At 57.8% G+C, this 20,163-nt stretch overlaps 3 protein-coding genes across 5 annotated transcripts; 2 read left to right on the plus strand and 1 right to left on the minus strand.

Annotated features, from left to right (window-relative positions):
- Window positions 1–1,218: 1,218 nt before the first annotated feature.
- LOC105498322 (transmembrane protein 88B) lies at window positions 1,219–3,257 on the minus strand. Its single transcript, XM_011770364.3, has 2 exons — window positions 2,766–3,257; window positions 1,219–1,643 (listed from the first exon to the last, which is right to left on the minus strand). The coding sequence occupies exons 1-2, from the start codon at window positions 3,018–3,020 to the stop codon at window positions 1,410–1,412; spliced, it is 489 nt and encodes a 162-aa protein (XP_011768666.2). The 5' UTR covers window positions 3,021–3,257; the 3' UTR covers window positions 1,219–1,409.
- A 38-nt stretch (window positions 3,258–3,295) lies between these two features.
- On the plus strand, window positions 3,296–14,595 carry LOC105498320 (ankyrin repeat domain 65). Of its 3 annotated transcripts, none has more exons than XM_071068052.1 (3): window positions 3,296–8,989; window positions 9,140–9,680; window positions 10,174–11,040. In XM_071068052.1, the coding sequence occupies exons 1-3, from the start codon at window positions 8,784–8,786 to the stop codon at window positions 10,618–10,620; spliced, it is 1,194 nt and encodes a 397-aa protein (XP_070924153.1). In that variant the 5' UTR covers window positions 3,296–8,783; the 3' UTR covers window positions 10,621–11,040. The 3 variants fall into 3 exon arrangements, with proteins under 3 accessions (XP_070924153.1, XP_011768664.1, XP_011768665.1); XM_011770362.3 differs by lacking the exon at window positions 9,140–9,680 and having other exon boundaries at window positions 3,296–8,654; window positions 8,784–8,989; XM_011770363.3 differs by lacking the exons at window positions 9,140–9,680; window positions 10,174–11,040 and adding an exon at window positions 13,512–14,595.
- A 122-nt stretch (window positions 14,596–14,717) lies between these two features.
- On the plus strand, window positions 14,718–19,797 carry LOC105498319 (mitochondrial ribosomal protein L20). The gene is made up of 4 exons (XM_011770357.2): window positions 14,718–14,881; window positions 14,993–15,103; window positions 16,420–16,497; window positions 19,454–19,797. The coding sequence occupies exons 1-4, from the start codon at window positions 14,795–14,797 to the stop codon at window positions 19,625–19,627; spliced, it is 450 nt and encodes a 149-aa protein (XP_011768659.1). The 5' UTR covers window positions 14,718–14,794; the 3' UTR covers window positions 19,628–19,797.
- Window positions 19,798–20,163: the final 366 nt, after the last annotated feature.

Genomic DNA, 20,163 nt, shown 5'->3' on the forward strand with positions numbered 1-20,163 from the left:
TACAGAATATAAAATAACTATATATAAAATATGTTTAAGAAGTGGAAACTGTAATCCAAAAAGTAAGCACGTACCAAGAGACCATAAAAAGCGATCAGACAAATCTAAAACAGAATCACATGTAACTTTTAGATATGTTAACCCCCTCCCCTTTTTTTTTTTTTTTTTGAGATGGAGTTTCACTTTGTCACGCAGGCTGGAGTGCAGTGGTGCCATCTCAGCTCACTCCAACATCTGCCTCCAGGGTTTAAACAATTCTTGTGCCTCAGCCTCCTGAGTAGCTGGGACTACAGGTGTGCACCGCCATGGCCAGCTAATTTTTGTTGTTTTTTTGTTTGCTTTTAAGATGGAGTCTTGCTCTTGTCGTCCAGGCTGGAGTGCAGTGGCACGATTTCGGCTCACTGCAAACTCCACCTCCTGGGTTCAAGTGATTCTCCTGCATCAGCCTCCCAAGTAGCTGGGGTTACAGGTGCCCGCCACCATGCCCAGCTAATTTTTGTATTTTTAGTAGAGACGGGGTTTCACCATATTGGCCAGGCTTGTCTCGAACTCCTGGCCTCAGATGATCCACCCATCTCGTCGTCCCAAAGTGCTAGGATTACAGACGTGAGCCATAGTGCCTGGCCTGGATATGTTAACATAATAATTTAAGATAAAATGAATGAGTTAATCAGCAGATTAGACAGAAGAGAGTAATTTGATGAGGGGGTAAAAAAGGAAGCGGTGAGGATATGGAGAAGGAATTCGTGGTGAAACTGGAGATAATGGTTGAGGGATTTCCGGAGTTGATGAACGTTGTGGACCTGTGGCTTACACCAAACAGGGTGGGTGTGAGCTCGGCCCAGCTGGGACGTGCTGGTGAGACCGAGGAACACCAGAGTCAGTGAGATCGTAGAGTCATCCCGAGAGAGCCCACAGATGCTGGCGCCTGTCTGAATGCGAGGCTGCCACAGGCTGAGCCCCGCTGCCGCCCCCCGTGGGCTTCTGGAACCCTGGGCGTGGCCGAGCGTGGGCGTCTCTCCTGGGAGTCCCAGAGCCCTGGACGCCGGAGGCCGGGACCTGGGCAGACGGGAGAGGCCTTGGGGCTGGGGCCTGACCCCCTCCTCTGAGGGCCGCCTGCCGGGCTCTGCCTTGCCCTCCCCTCGCCTGCACTCCCCTCCCCTCGCCTGCACTCCCCTCCCCTCCCCTGCACTCCCCTCCCCTCCCCTCCCCTCCCCTCCCCTCCCCTCCTCTGCACTCCGTGGCGGGGGCGGGGCTGCGGGCGGGGGAGGCCGGGGTCGTAGCCGGGAGCGCTGCGCGCGCAGCCAGGAAGGGGGAGCGGGCGCGACCCTCAGTTTCCCGGGCCGGGCCACGCGATGGGGTCCCGCGCGAGCTCGGAGGCCTCTCGGGGTTTCGCAGCGGCCGCCGGGTCACACCCAGGCGCAGAGTTGCTCGTCCCCGTCGGGGCGCCCCGGGGGGCGGCGGGGTCCGGGGGTCCCAGCGGGCGGAGGCAGCAGCGGGCGGAGGCGCCGGGCCAGGCGGGCGCGGACGGCCGAGGCGAGCACCAGCAGCGGCGGCAGCGAGAGAAGCCCGAACACGATGAGCGCCGCGGAGCCGCGGTCCGAGAACAGCGCGCGGCACCGGGGACCGGGAGCGGGGTGGACCTGGGGGCCGGGCGGGCTGTCAGTGGGGGGCGGGCGGGGTGATGGAGCTTCCGGAAGGGGGAGAAGAGGGAGCGGGACAGGGTGATGGAGGGAGAGGAGGGGGCGGAGGAGAGGGGGCGGGACGGGATGTGGACGGGAGGGGAGCAGGGCAGGGTGATGGAGGGCAGGGGTGGAGGAGAGGGGGTGGGTGGGTCAGGGTGATGAAGGGGCGGTGAGGGCCGGACGGTGAGGGATGGGTGGGCCGGAGCAGGGTGGAGAGGGGAGGGGAGAGGGAGCGGGGTGGGAGAAAGGATGCTAGGCCGCGGCAAAAGGAGATGGAAGGGTGCAGGGCGGGAGAGAGGAGTGGCAGATAGAGAAGATGAAAGAGCAGGGACGGGGCGATAGAGGGGCCGGGGCGGGCTGAGCAGGGTGGGGAGAGGGAGGGGGAGATGGAGGGATGAAGGATTAGGGCCTGGGCGAAGGAGGGGCGGGGCGGAGAGAGGGGAGGGGCGGGCCGCTGTGGGCCAGGCAGTGCTGAGGGGTGAACGGGAGATCCGGGACGCAGCAGGTAAAGGGCCGAGCAGGGTCCCTTGAGGGGAGGCTCAGAAAAAGCGCCCACTGCCGTGTTCTGTCCCCCTGCGCCGTCCCATCACCAGCTGGCGCCATCCCCCATGCCAGCAGAAAGGGGCCCGGGGCCATCTGCCTAAACCCCCGCCCCCAGACCAGGCCACAGCCCACTCCACAGGGGGGAAGCCCCGCCCTGGCAGGAGGGCCTGGGAGGGGCCGTGTGTGTTGGAGGGACGGGGGGCTGTGCGTTAGTGAAACTTGACAACATTTTCATCTTCTTTTCCTGGAACCCCGTTCTCTCCCCACCCCCACCCAGCTGTCCAGGCCCTGGTGGCCCCTGGTACAAGGCCGGGAGGCCTCGGGGTGGGGACAGAGCTGTCCCTTGGGTGAAAAACAAAAGCCCTTTTTTGGCTGTGGCTGGTGGGGGTGCTTGGGAGAAGGGGCTGCCAGGTAGGGGCACATGTGTCTCCGAGGACAAGGGGCAATACTGGAAAGGGGCACAGAGGCCTTCAGCCGCAGGGCACGCCCACTCCCCAGGACCCCAGCTAGTTCCCCGCCCATGGGGCACAGGCTCACCCTCGAGTGGCACAGGAATCCCAGGTAGACGACGGCCGCTGCGGGCAGGAGCACCAGCAGGAAGGCTGTGGCGGGCAGCAGGAGGTGCAGCAGGAGCCCGGCCACCAGCCGGCCGGGCAGCAGCAGGGGCCCCGGCCACCCTGGGCACGGCAGGGCTGAGGCCTGGTGGTCAGGAGGTCCCCGGGGCAGCATAGGCGCTGTGTCCGAAGCACTGCCTCCCTCCTCCTCCTCCATCTCCCTTCCCTGCTCGCTCATGCTCCTGACGCTGCAGGCCTGCGGCCGGGGTGGTGTTCAGGTGCAGAGCTGTGCTCCCCAGGGCCACCCTAGAAGACCTTTAACCCCGCCCCACGTTGCAGCTAGTCCTCATCTCCCAGCCAGACCGTGGACCCTTGCTAGGGATGTCCTGCCCTGATGTCTGTCCCAGAGCCACACCCCCACCTCAGTTTCCCCTCTGCCAGGCAGCTGCAGCTCCAGCCGCACCAGTCTCCAGTCCCAGCCAGCTCCTGGTGCTCTGGGCAGGCCTTGCAGGGCCCTTCCCACCAGGGCCTCCTCCCTCCCTGTCCCGCCCTCCCCCTCTGCAGCTCCCCCACACAAAGACTTCATTTCAAAGGGATTGACTCTGACAGCTGCCCCATCAGTAGCTGCCACCTGGAGCCCGGCCCCCCACCCCATTTCCCAGCCCCGGCCGCACTGCTCCCTCATCTGAACGCCTTGTCAGTGTCCTCTGCCTGTGTCTCAGAGTGGATGAGAGGGCACCTGGGATGCGCGTGAGCTGTAAGGTGTGGGGCCTGTACACAGCAGGCACTCAGCAGGCAGCCAGGGACCACAGGCACCCTCGTGTCGGAACGCAGCCATCCCGAGCAGAGGAAAGGCAGATTTTCCAGGACAAGAACCTATGTTCCATCATTTCTTTTTTTTTTTTGAGACAGAGTCTTACTCTTACCAGGGCTGGAGTACAGTGGCACGATCTCAGCTCGCTGCAACCTCTGCATACCTGGTTCAAGTGATTCTCCTGCCTCAGCTTCCCTAGTAACTGGGACTACAGGCCCTTGCACCATGACCAGCTAATATTTGCTTTTTTTTGGAAGGAGTCCGCTCTGTTGCCCAGGCTGGAGCGCAGTGGTGTGATCTCAGCTCACTGCAAGCTCTGCCTCCCAGGTTCACGCCTTTCTCCTGCCTCAGCCTCCCAAGTAGCTGGGACTACAGGCGCCGCCACCTTGCCCGGCTAATTTTTTTGTATTTTTAGTAGAGACGGGGTTTCACCGTGTTAGCCAGGATGGTCTCGATCTCCTGACCTCGCGATCCGCACGTCTCGGCCTCCCAAAGTGCTGGGATTACAGGCTTGAGCCACCGCGCTCGGCCTCTGACTTTTTTTTTGAGACAGGGTCTCATTCTGTCACCCAGGCTGCAGTACAGTGGTTCAATCACAGCTTACTGCAGCCTTGACCTCCTGGGCTCAATCAGTCCTCCCGCCTCAGCCTCCTAAATAGTTGGGACTACAGGCACCTGCCACCACGCCTGGCTAATTTTGGTATTTTTGTAGAGATGGGATCTTGTCATGTTGCCCAGGCTGGTCTGGAACTCCCGGCCTCAAGTGATCCGCCTGCCTGGGCCTCCCACAGTGCTGGGATGACAAGCATCAGTCCCCGCGCCCGGCACAGTCCCTGATGTCTGTCCGTCTCCCAGGGCTTTATTGCACATCAGTAGTTCCAGCTCCATTTTCTTTTCTTTCTTTCTTTCTTTTTTTTTTTTTTCGAGGTGGAATTTTTTGCTTTTGTTGCCCAGGCTGGAGTGCAATGGCACGATCTCAGCTCACTGCAACCTCCACCTCCCAGGTTCAGGCAATTCTTCTGCCTCAGCCTCCCGAGTAGCTGGGATTACAGGCGCCCACCACGCCCAGCTAATTTTTGTATTTTTAGTAGAGGTGGGCTTTCACCATGTTAGCCAGAATGGTCTCAAACTCCTGACCTCAGGTGATCCGCCCGCCTCCGTCTCCCAAAGTGCTAGGATTACAGGCATGAGCCACTGCACTCAGCCTCCAACTCCATTTTCATAATTAATTGACAGGAGTAGGTGTCTGTGAGCTGAGCCACGCCCGGTGAGGTCTTCTAGTGGGCTCCATCCCTTTCAACACGTTCCAGGCCTCTCCATCTTGCCTACTTCTTTCAGACCTGTGAACAGGAAGGAGAGTGGCACCACGTGGCGTGTGACATCTAGCAGGGCAGTAGAGGCCTCCCTGCAGTGTCCCTACAGCGCTGGGCACGGTGGCTCATACTGTAATCCCAGCACTTTGGGGGGCTGAGGTGGGTGGATCACTTGAGGTCAGGAGTTTGAGACCAGCCTGGCCAATTTGCTGAAAGCTGGTCTCTGCTAAAAATGCAAAAATCAGGCCAGGCACGGTAGCTCATGCCTGTAATCTTGCACTTTGGGAGGGTGAGGCAAGTGTATCACTTGAAGTCAGGGGTTCGAGACCAGCCTGAACAATGTGGTGAAACCTCGTCTCCTAAAAAAAAAAAAAAAAGGCCGGGCGCGGTGGCTCAACCTGTAATCCCAGCACTTTGGGAGGCCGAGACGGGCAGATCACGAGGTCAGGAGATCGAGACCATCCTGGCTAACACGGTGAAACCCCGTCTCTACTAAAAAAATACAAAAAAAAAACTAGCCGGGCCAGGTGGCGGGCGCCTGTAGTTCCAGCTACTCGGGAGGCTGAGGCAGGAGAATGGCCTGAACCCGGGAGGCGGAGCTTGCAGTGAGCTAAGATCCGGCCACCGCACTCTAGCCTGGGCGATAGAGCAAGACTCCGTCTCAAAAAAAAAAAAAGGCCGGGCGCGGTGGCTCAAGCCTGTAATCCTAGCACTTTGGGAGGCCGAGACGGGCGGATCATGAGGTCAGGAGATCGAGACCATCCTGGCTAACACGGTGAAACCCCGTCTCTACTAAAAAATACGAAAAACTAGCCGGGCGAGGTGGCGGGCGCCTGTAGTCCCAGCTACCCCGGAGGCTGAGGCAGGAGAATGGCATAAACCCGGGAGGCGGAGCTTGCAGTGAGCTGAGATCCGGCCACTGCACTCCAGCCTGGGCGACAGAGCCAGACTCCATCTCAAAAAAAAAAAAAAAAAACTTAGCCGGGCTTGTTGGCATGTGCCTGTAGTACCTGCTACTCCGGAAGCTGAGACAGGAGAATTGTTTGAACCCGGGAGGAGGAGGTTACAGTGAGCCGAGATCAAACCATTGCGTTCCAGCCTGGGCGACAGAGCGAGAATCCATGTCAAAAAAAAAAAATTAGGCGTGGTGGTGGGCGCCTGTAATCCCAGCACTTTGGGAACCTGTGGAAGACGGATCACTTGAGGTCAGGAGACCAGCCTGGCCAACATGGTGAAACCCTATCTCTACTAAAAATACATAAATTAGCCAGGCGTGGTGGTGGGTGTCTGTAATCCCAGCTACTTGGGAGGCTGAGGCAGGAGATTCACTTGAACCTGGCAGATGGTGGTTCCAGTGAGCTGAGATCATGCCACTGCACTCCAGCCTGAGTGACAGAGTGAGACTTCATCTAAAAAATACAAATAGAAAGTTTAAAAATGTTGCAAAACCTCTGCTTTCTAAGTGTCCCCCAACCAGGCCCCTCGCTTATTCATTCAACAAACACTGCTGAACTGCTACTGAGTCCCAGGGACTGTCACCAGAAAAGGAGGTCCCGATCCAGACCCCAAGAGAGGGTTCTTGGACCCCATGCAAGGAAGAATTCGGACGAGTCCACCAAGTAAAGTGAAAGCAAGTTCAATAGGAAAATAAAGGAATAAGAGAAGGGCTGCCCTGTGGGCTGAGCAGCGGCCTGGGCTGCTCCACCGAGAACGCTTACTGTTTTCTGGGAAAGAGGCAGGCAACTCCCAGAAGTAAGGTTTCCTCCCCGTCTTAGACCATCTAGGGTATGTTCTGGCATTGCCATGGCAACCGTAAACTGTGCTGGTGGGCGTGTATCTCATGCTAATGTATTATAATCAGTGCATAAAGAGCAGTGAGGACCGGCCGTCTTGGTTTTGGTGGTTTGGGGCCGGCTTCTTCACGGCATCCTGTTTTATCAGTGGGGTCTTTGTGACCTGTATCTTCTGCTGATCTCATCCTGTGACTAAGAATGCCTGACCTCCAGGGAATGCAGCCCAGCCGGTCTCGGCCTCATTTTACCCAGCCTGTTCAAGATGGAGCCGCTCTGGTTCAAATGTCTCTGCAGAACTACTCCAGGTTCTTTGGATTCCACGGCAAGGGGGCTGTGGCTTCTGCCCTTCCGTGCCCCACTGTGTGTGGGTCCTACAAGCATCACAGAGGCAGCTGTGGCTGCCCCCGCTTTGGTGGAACCTGGGAGACGGGAGTCTTGGGAGTGGCCTTCTGGAGGTGCATTCTCGCCTCTGTACCTCTGGGAAGCTGGCATGAGGCAGTTTCTGGGGCCTCCCTGGCCCTGATGAGTATGGGACTTTCCACCCAGCCCCCAGAGCTCCTCACATCTTTCCTGGTCAGCCTCACAGAGCGTTCCTTCGAGAAGAGGAAGGCCGACATTTAAATAAAATAAACACATACTTTCCCATAGTGATAAATGCTAAAAACTAAAACGGTTAGAGATGCATGTTGCGTCAGATCCATCAGTGGTCAGGCTCTGGGAAGGTGACCGATGAGTAGCCTGATGAGGTTTGCAGGGCAGGGTCTGTGTGGCTGGGTGGGTGGTCCCTTGTTTGGAGACCCTTTGGGCCCTTGGAGAGGCAGTCCTCTAGGGAGTGGGGGAGGCCAGGCCTGGGCCCTCTGGAGACCCTGTCCTTGGGGACCTGGGAGGCTGAAGGGGGCTGAGGTGGGAATGGGTAGCCCCCATCACCTTTCCCGTGCAGCTGCTGGAGGGGCCAGGCTGCTGCAGCCATCCCAAAAAGCCATGCTCCCTTCTGTCTGGCCCGAGGTACTGGGAGAGAGGAAGATGCCCTCAGCACCAGCCCCACCTACCCTGTGCCAGGCCCCCAGAATCCCGCTGCCCCAGGCCTTGCTTGAGCAGAGCTGCTTTTCCACATGCAGACGTGCCCTAGCAGGAATTCTCCCACACTCCCTCCTGCCCCCCGCCCCCACCTGCCCCAGCATCTGTCCCTTCCCTGGCTCCAGACTTGCCCCAGCCAGTCCCGAGAGGGTTTTCATCCCTACCACGCCAGTGCCACCCTCTTCTCCAGGCCAGTGCCACCCTCTTCTCCAGGCCAGTGCCACCCTCTTCTCCAGGCCACCTGCCTGGAGTCCTTGGTGAATCTTTTGTCCTGTCCAGCATTTACAGAAAGGAAGGCCAGAACCTCGCCCTGCTCTCCTCCCCAGCCTGGAATCGGGAGGGGGGGCCGGCACCCACCCCTGAGTGGGCTTAGCCAGCACGGAGAGGAGTGAGGGTGAGGGGGCTGCCCGAGGGTGGGCACCATGGAGAGGCCTGTGAGGCCTTCCAGGGGCATGTCAGGGCACATCCAAGGCTGTGCTTCCTGGGGGAGGTGGCATCTGAGCAACTTTCGTCCACAGGCATGTTCCTGCTTGTCCTGCCCAACCACCCTGGCCTTTGTTCCCCAGGAGGGCAGCCGAGCTGGGGCCCTGGCAGCCACAGGGGAGGAGCGTGTTGGGCAGGGGCTGTGCCTGAAGGCAGGGCCTTCCTAAGTGGCTGAGTAAACAGCTTCAGGTGTTCTCAGCCTGGCCCAGGGGACCAGCTGTGTTCTCCCACCCCCTGCAAGGCTGAAGCTGCTGCCTTTCAGCAGCGCACTCTCCACCCCAAAGCCTGCAGAAGGCACTTTGTGAAGAAGGTCAGCAGGCTGAGCCTGGGCCAGAACCCATCTGCAGAGGACCCCCAGCCAGAGCAGAAAGCTCCTGGGCCAGCTCCCTTAGGTAACTGGAGCCAAGTCCGTCTGAAGGCTAAGTGGTAACTGGAATGGGGGGCTCCAGGTTGGCCCGGGACACTGGGCTGGGGGCAGGCCAGAGGCCTCCACGGTGGATGCAGGATCCCTGCTCCCCCAGATGGACTCCCAGAGGCCTGAGCCCAGAGAGGAGGAGGAGGAACAGGAACTGCAGTGGATGGAGCTGGACTCCAAAGAGGCCCTGGGAACCAGGACAGAGGAGCCTAGTGTCTTCCAGGGCTGGGGGCACCTACTCCGGGCCGTGTGGAGGGGCCCTATAGGCCTGGTGATGCAGCTGCTGCGGCAAGGGGCCAGCGTGGAGGAGAGGTGCACCTGGGCTGGGGGGTGAAGGGGTCCGTTCTCTGGTTGGGGTAGGACGGGGGTTCCAGTGCTGGGTGGGCGGCAGGACGGGGTGGGGCTGGGCGGGGTTCTGGTCAGTGGTCCATCCCCGCGCCGACGCCCTTTCCCCCTCCTCAGGGACCACGCAGGCCGGACCCCGCTCCACCTGGCTGTGCTGCGGGGCCACGCGCCCCTGGTGCGTCTCCTGCTGCAGCGAGGGGCCCCGGTGGGCGCGGTGGACCGGGCGGGGCGCACGGCGCTGCACGAGGCCGCCTGGCACGGGCACTCGCGGGTGGCCGAATTGCTGCTGCAGCGCGGGGCCTCGGCGGCGGCGCGCTCCGGGACGGGCCTCACGCCGCTGCACTGGGCAGCCGCCCTGGGCCGCACGCTGCTAGCCGCGCGCCTGCTGGAGGCTCCGAGCCCGGGACCCGCGGCGGCGGAGGCAGAGGACGCGCGCGGCTGGACGGCGGCGCACTGGGCGGCCGCGGGCGGGCGGCTGGCGGTGCTGGAGCTGCTGGCGGCCGGCGGCGCGGGCCTGGACGGCGCCCTGCTCGTGGCGGCCGCGGCGGGGCGCGGGGCGGCGCTGCGCTTCCTCCTGGCGCGCGGGGCGCGGGTGGATGCTCGGGATGGCGCGGGGGCCACAGCGCTGGGTCTGACGGCCGCCCTAGGCCGCCCGCAGGTACGTCCCGCCCTCCGCCCCGCAGTGATGGGATGGGGCGCAGGGCCAGGAGCCCCAGAGAGGTGCCCCCGGGGCAGCCGGAGCCGGCTGGGGGACGGTGTCCGGGCACGAAGGTGACCGCGCCCCTGGCTGTGCCCCTCCCGTGTAGACCAGGGCGGGACCCGAGGCCCGGGGCTTGGCTTCATGCTGGTGGCAGCAACAGACTCTCTGCCAGCGCCCGGCTTGTGCCCGAACCCCCCTGTTCCCGGGCAGCGGGCAGGGCTGCAGATCCTTAATTTGCTGTAAAGACCCTTAGGGGAAAAAGTGACGTTTCCAAGCAGAGCTGCTGCAGGCCAGCCTTGGGTTCGGCCTCACTTAAAGCATGAGAAAATGGTGTCAGGAATTCAGGCCACTGGGGGAACAGAAGAGTCCTGGGCTGGGCAAACGCTTGGTGGCTCTGCCCCTCGCCTGCTGGGCTGAGGCCAGCCCCTGCTCTTCTTCTCTCCTGTTCTAGGACATTGAGGTGCTGCTGGGCCACGGGGCAGACCCAGCCATCAGGGACAGGCATGGCCGCTCTGCGCTGCACAGGGCTGCCGCCCGGGGACACCTGCCCACCGTCCAGCTGCTGGTCACCCAGGGGGCTAAGGTGGATGCGCGGGACACCCTGGGCTTCACGCCCTTACACCACGCCTCTAGGGAAGGCCACGCGGAGGTTGCCAGCTGCCTCCTGGACAGGGGTGCCCAGGTGGATGCTACCGGCTGGCTCCGAAAGACCCCCCTACACCTGGCTGCAGAGCGAGGGCATGGCCCTACCGTGGCGCTTTTGCTGAGCCGAGGGGCCAGCCCCACCCTGCGGACGCAGTGGGCTGAGGTGGCCCAGATGCCTGAGGGGGGCTGGCCCCAGGTGCTTCCTGAACTTGGAGGGGGGCAGGAGTATGAGGGCACAGAGCCCACAGGCTGAGCCAGACAGCAGGCTCTGGGCTCTACTGCCCCAGCGATTTCCAGGCTCTCTGGCTGAGGCTGCCTGCCTGGAGGGAACATCAGGGGAGAGGCTCCCAGAGGAGAGGGTGGGAGAAAGCGGGGTATGTGGCTTGAACTGGACCTGGGATGGCCGCCAGCTCCCAGGAGGGCCCACCGACCCTGCAGCTCCAGCCTTCTCCGCACTCCAGCAAAGAATGAGTTGTGGCAACTGATGTGACCAAAACCTGATGACAGACGGTGGCAGGGACCTGGACAGCACCTCTGCCTTCCCTTCCTTCCCTCTGTCTGCACACCCTTGGGGCGCCCTCTTCAGTTGCTCTCTGTAGGCCGGGGTGTTCCCACTGTTTTCTTAGATTTGTATATGTCACCTTGGCAACCATGAATTACATGACCAAACTTACGGCCATGGCTGTTCTCCTCGCTTCCATCCAGAGCCCATACCCTGACCCACCTCCTCATCTAACTGCTGCACAAGCCCCTACTTCCCCTGCCCTGAGTCGCCCAAGGCCAGGAACAGGCAACCAGGACAGCCACCGTGCACCAAGGCCAGATGGCATTTTTTTCTTTTCTTTTTTAAATGGAGTTTCGCTCTCGCTGCCCAGGCTGGAGTGCAATGGCGCAATCTCGAATCACTGGCAACCTCCGCCTCCTGGGTTCAAGTGATTCTCCTGCCTCAGCCTCCCAAGTAGCTGGGATTACAGGCGCCCACCACCATGCCTAGTTAACTTTTTATATTTTTAGTAGAGATGGGGTTTCAACATGTTGGCCAGGCTGGTCTTGAACTCCTGAACACGGATGATCCGCCTGCCTTGGCCTCCCAAAGTGCTGGGATTATGGGTGTGAGCCACCTCGCCAAGATGGCATTTTTCAAGCTGGCCCATTCTGAACTGCTCACCCCGCCCTCCCTGCCCTTCCCACAGAATCCTTAGCCAAGGCTCTGGTCTTAGCTTTCCCCCCTCTGCCTCCTGACAAAACATGGGCGCTTCTCACGTCACCCTGTATAGTGTGGGTGTCCCCATCGCTAAGGAAATGCAAGTAATAAAAATCTCCAATAACATCAGGTTCTCCACGTCTCCACTCAGTTACCTCCACGAACTGAAAATCCTGCAGGAAGGCCACTTGTGCCTGTAATCCCAGCACTTTGGGAGGCCAAGGTGGGAAGATCACTTGAGCTCAGTTTTGAGACTAGCCTGGGCAACATGGTGAAACCCCATTTCTACAAAAGTTGGCCAGGCATGCACTTGTGGTCCAGCTACTCAGGAGGCTGAGGTGGGAAGATCACTCAAGCCCAGGAGCGGAGGCTGCAATGAGCTGAGATCACACCACTGCACTCCAGACTAGAGTGAGTGAGAGTGAGACCCCATCTAAAAAAAAAAAGTATAATTTTTTTTTTTCTTCTTGTTTTTTGAGATGAGGTCTTGGATCTGTCACCCAGGCTAGAGTGCAGTGGTGTGATCTTGGCTCACTGCAGCCTCGGCCTCCTGGGTTCAAGCGATTCTCCCACCTCAGCTGGGATTACTGGGGCACGCCACCACGCCCAGCTACTTTTTGCATTTTTAGTAGAGATGGGGTTTCACCATGTTGGCCAGGCTGGTCTCGAACTTCTGACCTCAGGTGATCCACCTGCCTCGGCCTCCCAAAGTTGTGTAGAGCCACTGCACCCGGCCTCTGGAGTACAATGAATGGCGTGATCTCGGCTCAGCACAAACTCTGCCTTCTGTGTAGAGTTCCAGCAATTCTGCCGCGGCCTCCCGAGTAGCTGACCATGTTGGCCTGCCTGGTCATTTAAGGTCAGTTCGAGACCACCCTGGCCAACATTGTGAAATCTTGTCTCTACTAAAAATAAAAAAATTAGCCGGGAGTGGCAGTGAGCGCCTGTAATCCCAGATACTCGGGAGGCCAAGGCAGGAGAATCGCTTGAACCGGGGAGGCAGAGGTTGCGGTGAGCCAAGATCGCACCTTTGCGTTCCAGCCTGGGCGACAGAGCGAAACTCCGTCTCAAAAAAAAAAAAAAAAAAGACACAACAATGAATGCAGTGTGTCATCCTGGACTGAATCCTCAACAGGGAAAAAAAGGTATAAAGGACATTTGAGACGAGTTAAATCTGGACTATGGGCTGAGTTCGGATTTTGATCATTGTACTGTGTGGTTCCTAAGAGTAAATACACAGCAAAGTGTTTAGGTATCTCCAGCTTCTCAAGTGGTTTAGGAAAAAAATCCAGTATGTTTACATTTATAGAGACAATGATTCGAAAATGGAGCAAAATGTAAACAGGAGATTGAAGGGTTGGCCTGCCCCTCCACACCTGTGGGTGTTTCTCGTTACGTGGAAAGAGAGACTTGAGAAAAGAAATAAGATACAGAGACAAAGTATAGAGAAAGAAAAGCGGGGGCCCAGGGGACCGGCGCTCAGCTTACAGAGGACCCACGCGGGCACCGGTCTCTGAGTTCCCTTAGTATTTATAGATAATTATCTTTACCATCTTAAAGATAAGGGAGTGGCAGGACAATAGGATCGTTTTTAGAGAGGAAATCAGCAGTAAGACATAAGAACAAGGATCTCTGTGACATGAATAAGTTTAAAGGAAAATCCTGTGCCTTGAGATAAACCTTTTAGCGGCATTGTTTCATCCTATCACATGGGGATAAACCTTGGACAATACCTAGCTTTTCTAGGAACAAAGACACACCCTGCATGCCCAAAATCCATTAAACCTTGAGTTACCACAGCACTTGTCTCTTGCAAGGACAAGGTTGGGGGTAGGGTCACAGATTTACAGCATCTCAAATACAGAACAAAATGGAGTCTCTTATGTCTACTTCTTTCATATAGAGGCAGTAACAGGCTGATCTCTTTCTTTTCCCCACAGGAGGTGAATTTGGTTCAAGAGTATTAAACAAATGGAGCAAATGAAAACAGTTGGCACGTTTCCGTAGCAAACACTGGGGAGTTTTCCTTGTACTAGTATTCCAACTTTTCTATGATTAAGAAAAAACCATATCCAAGTATAATAAAAAGTTACAAAGAAACTGCACACCTCCCATCATTTTTGTGGCAATATAGCAGAAACATAAAATTACCCATAATACAAAACTTTTTTTTTTAGAGACTCTGGCTCCGTTGCCCAGGCTGTTGTGCAATCTGAGCTCACTGCAGCCTCCACCTCCAGGGCTCAGGCGAGCCTCCCGCCTCAGCCTCCTGAGTAGCAGGGACCTCAGGCGCGCGCCATCACCGCGCCCGGCTAATTTCTTTTTAATTTTTTGTAGAGCTTGGGGTCTCAGTATCTTGCCCAGGCTGGTCTGGAACTCCTGGACTCAAGTGATCCTCCCCCCTCGGCCCCCGAAAGTGCTGGGATTGCAGGCATTGGCACCACCGCGGTCATTTGCCGTTTTGGAAGCTTAGAATTTCTAGGGCGGGCGCGGTGGCTCAGGCCTGTAATCCCAGCAGAGGCCAGGAGTCCGAGAGCAGCCTGGCCAACGCAGGGAGACCTCCCCCCTACAAAAAACACAAAAAATTAGCCGGGCTGGCGGCGCGCGCCTGACGTCCCCGCTACTAGGGAGGCGAGGCCGCCGCGAGCCCAGGTCCGGCCGCTGCACCGCAGCCAGGGCGACCGGGCGAGACCCCGTCTCAAAATGAGTAAGTCAACAAGGAGAAGGCTTCAGGGGCAACGGGCACTTTCCCAGCGACGCGACCATCTGCACCTCGGTTCCTGAACATTCTCGTGGCCCTAGGAGGCGGCCTGGCCCTCCCCGCCCGCGCCACACCCGGCGCTCCCCGGCCCCGGCGCCCCCGTCCCGGGTCCGCTGCCCTCATGGCGCCCTCGGAGCCACAGCTGCGGCCGGGCCGTGCTCCAGGAGGATCCGCGCTGCGGCTGCTGTTTATTCATCGCCCGCGGATGGCCACGGGCGCTGCGGCCCCTTTTTCCTTTCAGTCCCCGTCAGGGCTCCACACCCGCTCCCCTACAAGCGCCACCACCGCGGGTTCAGAGACGCAGCCCGGCACCCGCGGGCTGACGGGAGACGACCTTCGCCCCGGAAGTCATCGCAGGCGCTGACCCGGAAGCGTTCGTGACCGCTATTTCCGACCCGGGCAAGATGGCGGTGGCGCGGCGCATGCGTTGTTGAGTATACGGGACGCCGGCTTGCAGGCACCATGGTCTTCCTCACGGCGCAGCTCTGGCTGCGGAATCGCGTCACCGACCGCTACTTTCGGATCCAGGAGGTGCTGAAGCACGCCAGGGTGAGTGCCGCTCGCCCGGCCTGGGCACTGGACGCGCGGGAGATCCCGCGGGCCAAGGGGCGGCCGGCGCGGGCCTCGCTGACAACCTTGGTTTCTCGTTTTCTGACCCAGCACTTCCGGGGGAGGAAAAATCGCTGCTACAGTTTGGCGGTTAGAGCCGTGATTCGAGCCTTTGTGAAATGCACCAAAGCCCGATACCTGAAGAAAAAGAACATGAGGACCGTAAGCGTGGACCCGGGACACCGGCCGGCCAGGGCGCTCGCGGCCCCTGCGTCTCTGCTTCGCGACCCAGCGAGTGTGCAGCCGCTCGGCCACCCTCAGCTCCTTCCTTTCTTCCTTTCATACCTCGTTTCGAAACTCCCACAAATTATGTCGCCCCGCAGGCTGAGTGTGGGACATCCGTTCTCCCGCCCCCCTCGCCACCCCCACTGTCAACCCCTGCTCCAGCCCCTCGCCCGGGCCACTGCAGAGCCGCCTTGCCACTCTTCTGCGTCGCCAGCCACCGCCCTAGTCGCTGCTGCTCTCATCTCCCCTCCGGTGGCTTCCCTTCCCTCCGACAGCTGAAGTCAACCCAGCCCCTTGCCCACCCTCCAGGGCCACTGTCTGCTGCCGTGGTGGTCCTCGTAGAGCCCACGCCTGCTGGCAACCTCTGCACACCCGGAACCCCCGGCATTTTTGAGAGGCTAGCGCCTCCACTCTGTCCACGTGCCATCTCATTTCTGCGCCTCACCACTCCCACCTCAGCCTCATGAACCTAGCATCTAACATACCCGTGTTTTTGTTTTTTTGTGTTTTTTTTGAGGCAGAGTCTCGCTCTGTCGCCCACGCTGGAGTGGCTCGCTGCAAGCTCCGCCTCCCGGGTTCACGCCATTCTCCTGTTGGGACTACAGGCGCCCGCCACCACGTCCTAATTTTTTGTATTTTTAGTAGAGATGGGGTTTGACAGTGTCAGCCAGGATGGTCTCGAACTCCTGACATCGTGATCCGCCCACCTCGGCCTCCCAAAGTGCTGGGATTACAGGTGTGAGCCACCGCGCCCGGCCGTTTTTTTTTTTTTTTTCCTTCCCACGGAGTCTCGCTCTGTCACGCAGGCTGGAGTGCAATGGCGTGATCTAGGCTTAATGCAACCTCCGCCTCCTGGGTTCACGCGATTCTCCCACCCCAGTCTCCCGAGTAACTGGGACGGCAGGTGTGCGTCACCAAGCTAATTTTTGTGTTTTTAGTAGAGACCGGGTTCAGCTATGTTGGCCAGGCTGGTGTCGAACTCCTGACCTGAAATGATCGGCCTGCCTTGCCCTCCTAAAGTGCTGGGATTACAGGCCTGAGCCACTGCGCCCAGCCAGGTTTTTGCTGTTTTTAATTTTGAAACAGGGTCTTGATTTCACTCAGGCTGGAGTGTGATGTCACCATCATAGCTATTTGCTTTTTTTATTTTCCTATTTACTTTTAGAAAAATATTCCTTAGTTCAATTAGAGCCTTTGCTAGGACATAACATCCAGAAGTCATTTTTAAGTATCTCCATGTTTTCTTATTTCAGCTCTGGATTAATCGAATTACAGCTGCTAGCCAGGAACACGGCCTGAAGTATCCAGCGTTCATTGGCAATTTAGTGAAGGTATGGGTGAGCATGTGGGCCCTGCTGAAATTATGGACATCTGCAGAAACCATCATGTGGGGTGTGGCGGTGCCTCCCATAGCCCAGCGACTCAGGAGGCTTTGGCCAGAGGATCCCTGAGACTGACTTCTGGGCTGTAGTTTTCTTTGCTGATGGGGTGTCCATGTTAAGTTTGGTATCAATATGGTGACCTCTTGGGAGCAGGGGACCACCAGGTTGCCTAAGGAGGGGTGAACCAGCCCAGGTTGGAAACGGAGCAGGTCACAGTTCCCATGTTGATGAGTGATGGGATTGTGCCTAGGAATAGTGCCAGCAACAGCCTGGGCAACATAGTGAGACCACTCTCTACAAAAAAAAACTAGTAAAAATAGCTGGGTGTGGTGGCACAGACCTGTAGTGTCAGCTATTGAGGAGTCTGAGGCAGGAGGATCACTTTGAGCCCCCAGGGGTTTGAAGCTGCAGTGAGCTATGATGGCACCACTGCACTCTAGCCTAGGTGAGAGCGAGACCCTGTCTGACAAAGAATAAAGAAAGCCATGGCCGGGTGGGGTGGCTCACGTCTGTGATCCCAGCACTTTGGGAGGCTGAGGTGGGCAGGAGTTGGAGACTATCCTGGCCAAGGTAGTGAAACCCTGTCTCTACTAAAAATACAAACATTAGCCGGACGTGGTGGCTAGAATTCCACCTACTCCGGAGGCTGAGGCAGGAAAATCGCTTGACAACTTGGGAGGTGGAGGCTGCAGTGAGCTGAGATCACGTGACTGCGCTCCAGCCTGGGCAACAGAGCAAGACTCCATCTCAAAAAATAAATAAAACCCTCCCATCAGACCTGATCCAGCCCAGCAGTGGTCCATGCAGCAGAGGTGAGGGGTGCCACTCCCGCCGCACTGTAGCTGCACTCTGTCTTTGTGTGGGGTTCTTGCAAGTCTGGGAGTTTACCACACTGGTTGGCAGCAGAGCAGAATTGGAAACAAGTCATGTGTTTCTGGAATGTAAGTCCTGATGTTTCCCCATTAAGAGAAAAGAGGCCGGGCGTGGTGGCTCACGCCTGTTATCCCAAAACTTTGGAAAGCCGAGGTGGGCAGATCACAAGGTCAGGAGATGGAGACCATCCTGGCTAACACGGTGAAACCCCGTCTCTACTAAAAATACAAGAAATTAGCTGGGCGTGGTGGTGGGCTTCTGTAGTCCCAGCTACTCTGGAGGCTGAGGCAAGAGAATCACTTGAACTTGGGAGGCAGAGACTGCAGTGAGCCGAGATCACACCACTGCACTCCAGCCTGGGTGACAGAACAAGACTGTCTCAAAAAAAAAAAAAAAAAGTAAAAGAAAAAGGGTGTAGAAAAACTTGACTTTAGCTTCAAAGTTTAATTTAAAAGTTTAAACAATGAAGTTGGGTGTGGTGGCTCACACTTGCAATCCTAGTACTTTGAGAGGCCGAGGCAGGCAGATCACCTGACATCAGGAGTTTGGTAGAGACAGGATTTCACTGTGTTAGCCAGGATGGTCTCAATCTCCTGACCTGGTGATCCGCCTGCCTCAGCCTCCCAAAGTGCTGGGATTATAGACGTGAGCCACCGTGCCCGGCCTTGTGGGTTTTTTTCTTTTTTTTTTTTTTTTTGAGACGGGGTCTCGCTCTGTCGCCCAGGCTGGAGTACAGTGGCCGGATCTCAGCTCACTGCAAGCTCCGCCTCCCGGGTTCACGCCATTCTCCTGCCTCAGCCTCCTGAGTAGCTGGAACTACAGGCATCCGCCACCACGCCCGGTTAGTTTTTTGTATTTTTTTTAGTAGAGACGGGGTTTCACCGTGTTAGCCAGGATGGTCTCGACCTCCTGACCTTTTGATCTGCCTGTCTCGGCCTCCCAAAGTGCTGGGATTACAGGCGTGAGCCACCTCGCCCGGCTCGTTTTTTGTATTTTTTTTTTTTTTTTTTTTGAGACGGAGTCTCGCTGTGTCTCCCAGGCTGGAGTGCAGTGGCGTGATCTCGGCTCACTTCAAGCTCCGCCTCCCGGGTTCACTCCATTCTCCCGCCTCAGCCTCCCAAGTAGCTGGAACTACAGGCGCCCGCCACCACGCCCGGCTAGTTTTTTGTATTTTTAGTAGAGACGGGGTTTCACCATGTTAGCCAGGATAGTCTCGATCTCCTGACCTCGTGATCCACCCGCCTCGGCCTCCCAAAGTGCTGGGATTACAGGCTTGAGCCACCGCGCCCGGCCTTTGTATTTTTTTAGTAGAGACAGGGTTTCACCGTGTTAGCCAGGATGGTCTCGATCTCCTGACCTTTTGATCCGCCCATCTCGGCCTCCCAAAATGCTGGGATTACAGGCTGAGCCACCGCGCCCGGCCCTTTCTCTTGTATTTTTTAGGACAGATGAGGTTTTTCCATGTTGGTCAGGCCAGTCTCGAACCTCTGACCCCAGGTGACCTGCCTGCCTTGGCCTCCCAAGGTGCTGGGATTACAGGCGAGACACCGCACCCAGCCTTGGTAGCTGAATTTAATGCTCAGAGACAGCCCCCCTTCTTTTCTGCTCCTTAAACTCTGGCATTGTTCACTAGCTTCTGAAATCATCTGCAGTTCTTAGCTCTCTTGTGGGCACTTCACTAGTTTCTGAAATCCTCTGCGGGTCTTGTGAGCACTTCCAAGTTGCCTTAAAGTGTTACCCCCGGCCAGCAGCCAGCAGTCAGTTCAGTCAGGGTGGCCACCAAGGACCCTGAACAAGGCGTTTGGTTCCCTGGGCTGACGTTGGGATTGGACTCCAGCCACCCTGCAGATTCCACAGGTGCCTCCCTCACCCTTGTCCACATTTATCCTTCAGCATCCTGCCTGCAAGTCCTCTGCTGTGCCACCCAGATAGGATTCTCCTGGACCTTCCCTCCCCCCAGGCGAGTGTGCAGCCTGAGCCAGCGCCTCGCCCACGCACACTGACTGCAGGTTCTGATTCTTTCTTTTCCCAGTGCCAGGTGGAGCTCAACAGGAAAGTCCTAGCGGATCTGGCCATCTACGAACCAAAGACTTTTAAATCTTTGGCTGCCTTGGCCAATAGGAGGCGACACGAAGGATTTGCTGCTGCCTTGGGGGATGGGAAGGAACCTGAAGGCATTTTTTCCAGAGTGGTGCAGTACCACTGAGGACTGTTGCTGTATTGATTAGGAAAAGACACAGAGTCATTTGCAGTTTGTTTGATTTGTTCTTTTCTTTATCTACATCCCAGTAACAGGCATGAGGGAAGGCCCTGTCTCTGGGACAGAGTGTCACAGATGACGTCCGTGTTTTGTGTGAATGAAACTCAAACACTTCAGTTTTTGGAGTCATTTTCTGATAGCGAGCGAGCGCATGGAGGAGCACGTCCTGCTTCCAACCGAGGCTGCGGCGACACCTGGCTGTGGGATGCAGCTGAGCAGGCAGCTGCCTTCTGCACATGGTGGGGGGTCCCTACCTGGGCTCCCCTCAAGGGCTGCGTGCACAGTGCCCACTTTCCAGTTCCCTGACCCACCCTGAGTCCCTACTCCATTCCGCTCAGGGCTGACCTCAGCCCTGTCTTCCCCTGGCCTCCAGTGTTCTTGCGTCCAGCAGGGCCCTGTGGCTCAGTTCAGCCACCACTCAGAACAGCACCCTCAGCTTCCCTGTCCGCCAGATTCAGCACCCAGCAGGGACTGGAGGAAAC

Source organism: Macaca nemestrina, chromosome 1 (genome assembly GCF_043159975.1).
Source record: "Macaca nemestrina isolate mMacNem1 chromosome 1, mMacNem.hap1, whole genome shotgun sequence".
Classification (NCBI taxonomy): Eukaryota; Metazoa; Chordata; class Mammalia; order Primates; family Cercopithecidae; genus Macaca; species Macaca nemestrina.

What these genes read in the sequence shown, in the direction of transcription:
- LOC105498320 (XM_071068052.1), top strand. Translation starts at nt 8,784, where the DNA reads ATGGACTCCCAGAGGCCTGAGCCCAGAGAGGAGGAGGAGGAACAGGAA. An exon ending in GGGGCCAGCGTGGAGGAGAG is followed by an intron (nt 8,990 to 9,139) that starts GTGCACCTGGGC and finishes CCCCCTCCTCAG; the next exon opens with GGACCACGCAGGCCGGACCC. An exon ending in CCGCCCTAGGCCGCCCGCAG is followed by an intron (nt 9,681 to 10,173) that starts GTACGTCCCGCC and finishes CTCCTGTTCTAG; the next exon opens with GACATTGAGGTGCTGCTGGG.
- LOC105498322 (XM_011770364.3), bottom strand. Translation starts at nt 3,020, where the DNA reads ATGAGCGAGCAGGGAAGGGAGATGGAGGAGGAGGAGGGAGGCAGTGCT. An exon ending in GATTCCTGTGCCACTCGAGG is followed by an intron (nt 1,644 to 2,765) that starts GTGAGCCTGTGC and finishes CCCGGCCCCCAG; the next exon opens with GTCCACCCCGCTCCCGGTCC.
- LOC105498319 (XM_011770357.2), top strand. Translation starts at nt 14,795, where the DNA reads ATGGTCTTCCTCACGGCGCAGCTCTGGCTGCGGAATCGCGTCACCGAC. An exon ending in AGGTGCTGAAGCACGCCAGG is followed by an intron (nt 14,882 to 14,992) that starts GTGAGTGCCGCT and finishes TTTCTGACCCAG; the next exon opens with CACTTCCGGGGGAGGAAAAA. An exon ending in TCATTGGCAATTTAGTGAAG is followed by an intron (nt 16,498 to 19,453) that starts GTATGGGTGAGC and finishes TTCTTTTCCCAG; the next exon opens with TGCCAGGTGGAGCTCAACAG.